The sequence below is a fragment of the Mytilus edulis genome, chromosome 9 (genome assembly GCF_963676685.1).
Source record: "Mytilus edulis chromosome 9, xbMytEdul2.2, whole genome shotgun sequence".
Classification (NCBI taxonomy): domain Eukaryota; kingdom Metazoa; phylum Mollusca; class Bivalvia; order Mytilida; family Mytilidae; genus Mytilus; species Mytilus edulis.
The window spans coordinates 12,311,733-12,324,103 of record NC_092352.1 but is presented as its reverse complement, the minus strand read 5'-3'; the positions used below and the strand labels follow the sequence as shown (position 1 = coordinate 12,324,103).

Here is a 12,371-nt window from a genome sequence, read left to right as displayed (position 1 = left end):
GAAGAAAATTGACTTATACCAATTTGATGGGAACATAAATGTCAAAATCTTCAATTACCACTACAAAAATAGGACAAAAAAAATGTTTTTTCCTTCTCCAAGGTTTAAAAGGATAACCGAAGTAACTATGGTAAAGCTAGCCTGGAAACCTGGCCCAATCATACTGCGTCGATAACATGTAGCGGAGCTAATCAGTAGCCAGCGGGACCCTAGGCTATGGTAAAGCGTATTTCCTATTACTTTTACCAGCTTTATAGTAGGTCATGGCGGGAAGTTAAGTCTTACATTAAAAGGTAGAATGTTTGATCTAACTAACATCTGAAAATTGCAACTTTACAATAAAAGGATTCGAAAATGTTAAAAAAAAACTGTGTCTAACTGTTTCAAGGCTCAAATATCACAAACCATTTGAAATAGTTAATTTTGAAGAATTTCAAGGCATTCAGAAAACAGGAAATAAATCATTTGAAATTTGTTATCCTGAAACAGTATACGCACATATATTAAACAAGCAATCTAACTAAATGATCAAAATAAATTTAAATTGTGTTTAGAAACCGGAATTTGATGTCGTTTCCGACTTCGTAATAATTACATATTCATCTAACATTTCCGGTAATTGAAAGTCATGGCACTTCGAGCTTTTTGTAACAAATGTTTATTTAATTCGTCGTTTAAGCAATTGACAAGTTATCAACGTCATGGTTTTAAGAGTGTATACAGCATAGACAAAATCTACCCGAATAGCAATCCTGATATTTTAAAAGAGGTGATTTCCTAGTCCCAAAAATTATGATGTCTTGAAATGTTTTTTTTATATTTTTCTACTTACTTCATCATTACTTTGGGATATTTGAGGAAATATTTTGCACAATTGAGCACAAATATTTAGAAAAAAAAATTTGCAAGCATTACAAGTTGTCAGTGAACATTTCAATATAAAATTTAGTCTCAAAATGTCAAGTTGAGGTTCATCATAACAAACGGACAAATATGTAGCTCTCTCAATTATCTATCCACTAACAATATACTCTGGCGAAACACTCATCCTTGTCTTGCAAGTGTTGGCACATCATCTCAGGATATAAGTCGTCTTCAAAAAAAACTAAAGCTTCTTACAGGCACCTACTATCTTCAAAGCAACAAAGCTTCATTTAATCAAAATAGTGTAGATCCAACCTGCTTATTATGCAAAGAATCCGCAGAAATGGTAGATCACTTCCTTCTTGAATGTAAGACTTTGCATGATATCCACATACCATACCTGCATGAACTTGATAGCTTTCTTTGTAGCTTTAGAAACTGTACCAAATGCTTTAACCTTACAAACGTTGTAATAGACGCACAGCTCATTTTAGATCCGAGTCACTTATTATGTGCTTGTGGTTGCAGATGCAAATGCACTGACAATTAAAACATATCCAGAAAATTATGCTATGCTTTACATGCCAAGAGAAATGAACTCTTAAAGACCTTACCGTCTAGCAAGAGCAAGAGTCAAAGACTGTAGCCAACGTACACCCCACAGGGCGTACATTCATATTTTTTATTTTTTATATTTTCAAACTAAGTGTGTATAGACATATATATTCATTATGAAGTGCTCCTTTGAAGGAGGGATTTCCTAATACAGATACAGATACAGATATGGCTGTACATGCCAAAAACTACTCTGAGTACAGACTTACCTATGCAGTTGGAAAAGTTTTAATGCCTAGCATCCACTAGATATATAAAAGTTAAATGCATTTTGTGTTTCAGAAAGATACAATCTCTTTTGGATTTTGATGGGCATTTTTTTCCTTCATGCATAAGGTGTGAAAATTAACTAAGTTGTGGTACAACCTTTGAGATGCTCCGTCAGGTACATGTAGAAAACCGGTTTGTATTGTTAGCTCACCTGGCCTAAAAGGCCATGTGAGCTTTTCTTATCACTTGGCGTCCGTCGTCGTCGTCTGTCGTCGTTAACAATTTTTCAAACATCTTCTCCTCTGAAACTACTGAATGGATTTGAATGAAACTTAGCATGATTGTTCCTTAGAGTATCCTGCACAAAGTGTGCGCTTCGATTTTTGATCCGTCAAAAAACATGGCCGCCGTTACCTAAAATAGAACATAGGGGTCAAATGCAGTTTTTGGCTTATATCTCGAAAACGAAAGCATTTAGAGCAAATCTGACATGGGGTAAAAATGTTCATTAGGTCAAGATCTATCAGCCCTGAAATTTTCAGATGAATCAAACAAACCATTGTTGGGTTGCTGCCACTTAATTGGTAATTTTAAGGAAATTTTGCAGTTTTTGGTCATTATCTTGAATATTATTATAGATAAAGATAAACTGTAAACAGCAAAAATGATCAGCAAAGTAAGATCTACAAATAAGTTAATATGACCAAAATTGTCAATTGACCCCTTAAGGGGTTATTGTCCTTTAATGGCAATTTTTCACAATTTGTTCATCATATTTGCTAACTTTAAAAAATCTTCTCCTCTGAAACTACTGAATGGATTTGAATGAAACTTAGCATGATTGTTCCTTAGAGTATCCTGCACAAAGTGTGCGCTTCGATTTTTGATCCGTCAAAAAACATGGCCGCCGTTACCTAAAATAGAACATAGGGGGCAAATGCAGTTTTTGGCTTATATCTCGAAAACGAAAGCATTTAGAGCAAATCTGACATGGGGTAAAAATGTTCATTAGGTCAAGATCTATCAGCCCTGAAATTTTCAGATGAATCAAACAAACCATTGTTGGGTTGCTGCCACTTAATTGGTAATTTTAAGGAAATTTTGCAGTTTTTGGTCATTATCTTGAATATTATTATAGATAAAGATAAACTGTAAACAGCAAAAATGATCAGCAAAGTAAGATCTACAAATAAGTTAATATGACCAAAATTGTTAATTGACCCCTTAAGGAGTTATTGTCCTTTAATGGCAATTTTTCACAATTTGTTCATCATATTTGCTAACTTTAAAAAATCTTCTCCTCTGAAACTACTGAATGGATTTGGATGAAACTTAGCATGATTGTTCTTTAGATTATCCTGCACAAAATGTGTGCTTAGATTTTTGATCCGTCAAAAAACATGGCCACCGTTACTTAAAATAGAACATAGGGGTCAAATGCAGTTTTTGGCTTATATCTCAAAAACGAAAGCATTTAGAGCAAATCTGACATGGGGTAAAAATGTTCATTAGGTCAAGATCTATCAACCCTGAAATTTTCAGATGAATCAAACAAACCATTGTTGGGTTGCTGCTACTTAATTGGTAATTTTAAGGAAATTTTGCAGTTTTTGGTCATTATCTTGAATATTATTATAGATAAAGATAAACTGTAAACAGCAAAAATGATCAGCAAAGTAAGATCTACAAATAAGTCAATTTGACCAAAATTGTCAATTGACCTCTTAAGGAGTTATTGCCCTTTAAAAACTTTTTTCACAATTTGTTCATCATGTTGACTTACTTTAAAAAATCTTCTCCTTTGAAACTGCTGTATCAATTTCAGCCAAACTTAGGCTAAATGAGTTTCAGAGTTTCAGAGTATCTAGTATAAATTTTATATTTCATTTCCTTGTATGTCAAGAAACATAGCTCCTATGGCTAAAATAGAACATAGGAGAAATTGATTTTTTTTTTGGCTTTTGAAGAGAATAGGACGATTTCAAGAACATTTAAATAAATTGAAAAGCCAAAATAATCATTGATGAGAGATTAAACCAAAAAAATTCAGGTGAGCGATTCAGGCTCTTGAGAGCCTCTTGTTTTTATTGTCCTTAATTGACATGGACAAGAGGTATCTTCACAACTACAGGTGAGTTAAAGAGTTTATCTGAGTCAGTGAGTGGACAGTATCAAAGTAATTGAGGTGTTTGTTTATTTTTTCACCTTCTGCAGATAGGAAAAAAATTGCCCATCAAAAACCAAGAAAGATGTTATCTCTCTGAAACATAAAGTGCATTTAACTTTTACATATCTAGTGGATACTAGACATTAAAACTTTCCAAACAGCACAGGTAAGTCTGTTCTCAGAGTAGTTTTTGAGGTAAAAATACAACCATATTTGTCCTTTTGTTATGATGAACCATGAGAGCAAATTTCTAAAAGTTCAGCATAAAATAAAGGCTTCAGTGTTATGTCTTAGAAAGACTTCAATTAAAAGATAAAAATAGACTTCAAAGATGCCATAATATCTTTGAGTACAGACCCCCATGCTGTATCCATGTTATTGCATAGTAGAACAGTCGGTAATTGTTTAAGGTTTGTATGACCAAAATAGAAATTTTACCTTTTCTTAGAACTATATTGGAACTAAAAAATCTAAAAATTCTGTCTGACTCTGACCAAAACTGTCTGCAATTTTGTTGGTCAGACTAGTTTGGTATACACTGGTCAGTGGTGGTATCCTGAAAACCTAACATAGCAGACGAAAACTAGTTAAAAATCTGGTAGATGCCCAACATCTCTAGAGCTAAAAGCATGATTTTTTTGGTCTGATAGTTTATAGTAATGACTACAATTTTGATATACATGCATATGTCACTTGTACTCAATTATTTTGTTCTTACTTTAGATTTACTTTAGAAATATAATTTTGGATCTTGTATGCAAGTTCCTTGTACAAGAACATGACAGATATATTTTTTCACAAGATACAATTACATATATATATATGTAGATATAATATTCAAGCAAGATATAAATCATTGCATAAGTCCTTTGTTTTTATTATATTACAGCAACATGACTTGAGTGTGAGGGTAAAAGTAATATATTTGGTTAGTTTGCTTAGTAGCTGAACCATGAAGTCATTAATATGTTAGGTACACTACCATCCTTTAGTGTCGTCTAGTCCTAGATAAAATTGAGAATGGAAATGGGGAATGTGCCAAAGAGACAACAACCTGACCATAGAAAAAAACAACAGCAGAAGGTCACCAACAGGTCTTCAATGTAGCGAGAAATTCCCGCACCCGGAGGCGTCCTTCAGCTGGCCCCTTAACAAATATATACTAGTTCAGTGATAATGAACACCATACTCTGTCAGACTAGTCTTCTCTTAAAGGAAGGACACTTAAGTCTCTTAAAGGAAGGACACTTAAGTCATCTTGTTACTATATATTGTCAGAAAATATGAATGACAGAACGGCTCTCTTTTGGGTAGATTTCTTCTGTCATACATACATGTATGTTCAAGTTTAAAGTTTTAATTGTTTTGAATCAGGAATTGTTTTGTGGTTTCAGTGTAATTTCAGAGGTATAGATGTAAAATAGAATATTTAAATTAAATATTATTGAATATTTCTTATAACATGTATAACCTGTTCTCATTTAACATACATTTGCATTCATATTAATTGTATTTCTTGTTTTTAGAACAGATTAGAGACAGTAAAGCCTGGTTTTACAGGATTCATCCCAGTTGGTATGTTAACTTGGCTTATAACACAGTATTCACTTTCTCATATTGCCAGGATCTATTACCAACAATAATCTCGTTTATACACTGAATAGAGGGGGAGCACATCCAAACATTAATTTGCAAATTTTTATTATTTAGTCCTTCCTGTAGTAAAATTCTGTAAAGATTTGCAGTGGTACATGTACATTATGTAAGCTCATTCATGTATAGTCATAACATAGGTAGTGTGATCATGAATGCATGGTCAGAGTGTTGTGGTCATGTGCGCCAGGTCAACAGAGATGTGGTTATGATCATAACAGTAATAAAAATAATGGAAACTTAAATTTACTCCTTATTTACCAAGTAATTCTGGAGAGTCAGTACCAAATATTGTTATTTTTAATTGCTTTATTGTGAGACACAAATGTTTGAACAGTATTTGATACATTTGGTTTCAAGTAAAGCTGTAAAGGTTCATTAACAGCTTATTACAGCCTATAAAATAGACAGTTATGGCTTTCATAGACATATTTGTTGAAACATTGTATGCATTTTAAAAGTTAAATTACACTCAATAATAATATAAACTTTTGAAATAAATATATACATTTTGTACCAGATTTGCTAATAACTTTTTTTTAATTTCAGAAAAATTAGAGATAAAAAGTTCCAGAGGAAGTGGACCTGGAGGCCAAAGTGTTAACAAATGTAAGTATCTAATAAAACAATAGACCTTTTTCATATTACTGACTTTTGATTCAGTGGTTTATTTTTTTCGACAGGTTACCTTCTTTGTGGTAGGACATCCTGATACTCAGTCGGGTAAGAGCAACCTAACAAAGTAAAATCAAGCTTTTAATGGATACAATTTATGTGGAAAACTAACTGCTGTTAATTTTCTTAATACCACAAAATCATCAGAAAAACAAAACAGTTCTCCTCAAAACTGCACAGATTATATATTATATAGATCGATCTTTTGCTCTTACTTGACCGAGAAGCAAGATACAATGTAACTTACTACAGAAAAAGTAACTTGTTGAAAAATTATACTGCGGAGTCAAAATTTAGATAATATGAAAATAGTCAATTAACACTATGTAGTCATTTACAAAAAAACTTGGAAACTTAAAAACATCTGCTATAAATCTATCAAAATTGTTAAAGAATTTTAATTAGACTTATAACCCTTTAAATATATAATGATTATATTTATAACATATTTTTTCCAATATCATCTTGGAAGCAACACTGGGTATAAGTGAAGAAACATGCTGACTTTCATTTCACTTGAACTAGCTGAAACAACTGGTTTTGTTTTCTTTATATCAATATAACATGTTACATGTATTGTCTTTGGAGTGATTGCCCCAAAGATAAAAGCTAAAAGCCCAGGTAGGGAAACCTCATTTTTCCTAGATGTCCTGTGAATGAAAAATGTCCTGTAAATGTTAGACTACCCAGAATAGAAGTCAATGACAAATCTGATTGATGACATGTTGTTATTTCTAGTCAGTTTATAGTCAAGATTCTTGCCAATTTGTTTATTATCTTGGAGATAAAATGTATCCATGCAAACCAGGTTTTTAACTTACATTAATGGGAAGTTGATATACATACATGTACTAACTTTTTTCCTAATGATTTTCTAAACACTATATAATGTTGCTTATTTTGTAGGACATACATTTTTGTTCAGTAATATTTTGTTATTCCTTACAGCAAATAATAAAGTAGAAATCAGATTCCATGTTGCCTCTGCTGATTGGATACCTGACAACCTTAAAGACAAATTTCTTGAGCAGGTAAAATAATTTCTACATTTATATCAGAATACATGAAACCAATAGGAAAGGACAGTGGTAGAATCATTATTCCTTAGATGTATCTATCATAAAAAATATAAGGCTACCATCCAAAGGAAGCAAACAACAGACTATAAATTATACCTTTATACTGCAAACAGATTTGTGTTGTAGATAAATCTGCTATATATGCTCAAAATATTTCATATCAAGGGTTAAGGAAACATTTTCCTCAATTCCTCCTTCCATATTGTTAACTAGGATATAAGCTGTGGGTTGTATCAAAGCTGAGATATTTCCCTATGTTGATGTATTTTTTGGTAAAAAGTGAGATGATTAAAAGCACAATTATTAACTGATCAACTAAAAGGTATAACATTATTTGAACAATTTTTTGTTAGATGTTTATTTCATTTCCTTATGTTGTGACAATGTCTTTCATTTTTAAATTTTCCACATTTTCATCTCCTCTGGAATACATGTCCAATTTTTCCCAACATTGGTAGGGATAATTTATATAACGTCTTATACCAGATGTCCTCATTATGTATCAATGAACATCTCACAGATTTCCCTATTTGGTTCTAATTGAACAATAAACATGGGTACCAGAACTAAAGGCCAATTTCATGGGTTGTTTTTGGAAGTCTTTTCTGAAACTTCAAGGTTTGAAACTTTTCCTAACTGATGGTTAGGATATTTCTTACAAATGTTTAGTTTTGATATGGTTGCCTACACAGTAGTCATAGACTCATAGTTCCCATCATAATTTTGAAAAACAACATCAACCTTTTTCAAGAAACTGCTAGGTCAAATTAAACCAAATATTTTTTTGTTTCCATTCTCTAAATTAAGTTTGTCTCAAACTAATGTTATGAAACTAAAACAAAATGGACACATTCCTCATTTACAATATAAATATAACAGATATGAACTAACAACAACCACTGAATACAGGTGATTTTAGACAGACACAAAAGAATGTGAGTTAAACATGAAATTAAATCCCTGACTTCATAATATACCAAATGTTGGCTGTGCTCAAAATATCTCTGAGTCAGTAATTTATATATTTCAAAGATTTAAATTTCTCAAACTCAAAACAGGCAACGTAAAACTAAAACACTGGATGAATGACAGACTTGTAAATCTCAGACACTGTTGTGCAAGATTCCATATTCTATATGATTGCTCTTCGTAAGAAACTTGAAATCTTATCATTAGGTTTCTATGATTTACCATTCTTGCACTATTTCCAGTATAAGAATCAAAAGATATGGTATGATTGCCAATGAGACAAATATTCACCAGAGTCCAAATGACATGAATGTATATAGCATTGTTCATTAAGTAATACCACAATCTGATTAATTTGTTGAATTATTAAGTTCAAGTTGCCAGCGAAGTTATAATTTAACTTTTTTTATTTTCAGGAAAAAAACAGAATTAATAAAGAAGGATATTTTATAACTATGTCTCATAAAACACGTAAACATATATTAAATCAAAGTGATTGTGTAAATAAAATCAGGACAGCCATATATGAATGTATGATTAAAAGAGAACCTCCATCAGAAGAGCATTTAGAGAAACTAAATAAAAGGTTAGTACCAAATTTCTCAATTTTTTTGCCACCAGCTGATTATTTTTCTTTTGGTTATCACAACATGTATGTTGTAAAATTGTGTTTTTTTGTCGTTTCTTCATTGGTCAAAATTAAATTATAAGGTCAACTGACAACCTCTGATTTTGTCAATGTCTGATGACATTTATAAAAGCTTCAAAATTTCAGTTAGATTTACTTTAATTACCTATAAAATAATACTCTTTTTTTTCTCATGAAGTAAATAGATTAATTGGACAGAAATATGTGCAGCACTCATACCATTGACAATGAAAATTGCACCTCTTTAAGCAATCATTTACCTAATACCCCTTATGTTCACCTTCCAAGGATCAAATCATAATTTCACTGCACCGGATAAAAATATGTCATGTCAGACACAGTTTTTACCCATTTATTACAAATGGGTAAACTGTGACTTACATTAAACTACTTAAATACTTATGAGATACAGTTTATGAGTAATCTTTTTGGAAATTATTATTTTTAAAAAATTTTGTAGGCTAGAGAAACAACAAAGGGAACGGTTACGTGAGAAAAGGAGTCATTCTTTGAAGAAACAGGACAGAAAAACTTTATGATACATTACTATTTGTTTTTATTATTTTGTAAATAAAAATTAAGGTGTATATAGTTCCATTAATTACATGTAATTATAATTGTTGAAAAAACTTCAAACAAACAGATAAACGAATTGTGTGTTATAGATCTGTTTACTAAATATCAGTTTTTCCAACATTACAATTGTTTTATCCAACACTGGTGTTATAATAAATTGTATATTTCTTGCTCAACTACAATAGTAGGGTACATCATATTTTCTGGATTGTGTGTCTGTCCATTCTGATAGTGCGAGTGGGGCATCCTTGTATTATGGACACATTCTTGTTATTTAGCATATTTACCTGACGATATCAGGATATCGGTATTTAGTCGGATCTTAACATGTACTTGTGATTTGTTACAAACCGGTATTTTTAAAAATAAAAAACAAATGTCGAAATTTACAGGACTTAATTAAATCTGTTTTTTGGTAAGATAATGCAAGCTTACGATTTTTATTGCGTCTTACACTTTGAGAAGGAAATAATCTTTTACTACTTAATTGAAATAGTGTGTAAAAACGTTAATTTTGAGCTATAAAAGTCAAGTGGCTCGAGCATTTTTCTGAGAAAGTTTTAAGAAATTTCAAAGAAATATTTTTTACAGTGGGTTAGCTGTCATTAGTATTCACTATCCTATAGATTAACAACTTTTGGTTATATTTATAATTTAGAATCTTCATTGATGGTGGAGCACGAATGCACAGTTAATTAATTATATTGATGTGCCATTTGTATGCAAGAGTGACATTCCTTTGTATTATGTGCTGATTCGAAAAAAAAGTAATGCGAGTATTGTCTCCCTTTAACAGGTTAATTATTTTATAAATTTGAAACGTTTAAAATGATTACATACCAATATAAGGAACTGCTACTCATTTTTTTCCTAGTTCGTGTAGTCTTCGAGAAAAAAAAATACGGCGCACCAGTGGTACCCTATGGAAAATGCATTACGAATAATTGCGCTCTTGTAAACATAAAGAACTGTTCATCATTTTTGAAAAACACTATAAATGAAAGTCGACTAATTTATCTCCCCTTCATGATAGATTGATTGGGAAATTAACCAGAGTGATCTACTATTAATCACAGAGAGGGATTAGCAAGCAATTTTTAACTGTAACTTATTTAACGTTAAAAGACTTTTCCACTATAATGATACTTTATACAAATATAAGGACTTTGTTAGCTAAATCTACAAATTTTATAAGATATTATGAATTTTTATTACAATAGATTAATATGCTATGTTATGGTTAAGATAATTTACCATTAAGTAGTGGTCACATTTACTTGAAACTAAGTACACAGGGTCATTGTTAGTTGAAATTTGCCTACCAGCATATAGAAATTAAGATATGTGGTGTGGTGGCTAATGAGACAACTATCCATCAAAGTTCAATTGAAATGGATGTAAGCAATGATAGTTAACTGTTTGGCTTTCAACAATGAGAAACACCTATTATGTATAGTCACCAATAAGAGTCCTTGACATGAAAAATATGAAACAATTTAATTGAGAAAATATTATCTTAATAATCAACAAAACAATTTACGAAAAACAAATATGACAGATATGAACCAGGGACAGCCACTGAGGTGTTACATATGTACTCATTACAAGAATTCACACACTGAAATGTCTCACCGTCTTTACTTACCATTGATATTATGTTGATAGTTCTAAATATACAGCTTTACCACAACTATCACATAAGCTTAACATGATCCAAGAAAATGAGGTCAAGGTCATTTAAACCAAACTAGAGTATATGTACACCTTACAATCATTCAATACACTTAATATAGCTGACCTATTGCTTATAGTTTCTAAGAAACAGAATTAACCAAGAAAACTAAACATTGAACAATTAACTATGAAAATAGGCCAGGTAGACATGTTCAGCTTTCAATCCTCCCATACAACAAATATAGTTGACCTAATGCTTATAGTTGAAGAAAAACAGCCCAAAACACAAAAACTCAACACTGAACAATGAACCGTGAAAATGAGGTCAAGGTCAAATAAAACCTGCAAGACTGACATGTACATCAAAAATATTTCCATATACCAAATATAGTTGACCTATTGCAAAAAGTATTAGAAAAAAAACCCCTAAAAAACTCAAAAATTTAACTTTGACCACTGAACCAAAAAAATGAGGTTAAGGTCAGATGACACCTGTCAGCTAGACATGTACACCTTACAATCATTCCATACACCAAATATAGTAGACTGTTTGCATATAGTATAAGAAAAACAGACCAAACTCCAAAATTTAACCTTGTTCACTGATCCATGAAATGAGGTTGAGGTAAAGGGAAAATTGTCTGATGGGCATGAGGCCCTTGCAAGGTATGCACATACCAAATATAGTTATCCTATTACTTATGATAAGAGAAATTAGGAATACTAAAAATCTTAACTCTTTTCAAGTTGTCACTGATCCATGAAAATGAGGTCAAGGACAATGGACATGTGACAGACGTAAACTTTGTAACATTAGGCATCTATAAACAAAGTATAAAGCATCATGGTCTTCCACCCTTTAAAATATAAAGCTTTTAAGAAGTCAGCTAACAACTCCGCTGCATCACTATCTTTATGTCGAGCTTTCTGATATAAAAGTCACAGGCTCAACAAGAACCATAGTGACAGAGGGTATTGCTATGCCAACTTATGGGTATGAAACAGCTGTCATGGTTCATTGAACTTGTACATATAATAGTGTAATCAGAGTACATATCTAGTTGTTTTTAAACCACCTTACAGATATCTTTGTTATCCAGTAAGGGTTGTAGCTTCATTTCAATATGTAGTTTTTTGTTTGACCCTTGTAACTCTTCCATTATAACACTTTTAGAATGCTAGGTTTGGAAAGGGCAGAATATATAACTTTGATATTTAAAACACCCATGTCGTAGCCAAA

The 12,371-nt window shown here is 31.6% G+C and overlaps 1 protein-coding gene across 1 annotated transcript; it reads left to right on the top strand.

Annotated features, from left to right (window-relative positions):
* The first annotated feature begins 589 nt into the window (after positions 1-589).
* Positions 590-9,468, top strand: LOC139487638 (large ribosomal subunit protein mL62-like). The gene is made up of 6 exons (XM_071272573.1): positions 590-769; positions 5,383-5,431; positions 6,059-6,118; positions 7,133-7,215; positions 8,649-8,818; positions 9,342-9,468. The coding sequence occupies exons 1-6, from the start codon at positions 629-631 to the stop codon at positions 9,418-9,420; spliced, it is 582 nt and encodes a 193-aa protein (XP_071128674.1). The 5' UTR covers positions 590-628; the 3' UTR covers positions 9,421-9,468.
* Positions 9,469-12,371: the final 2,903 nt, after the last annotated feature.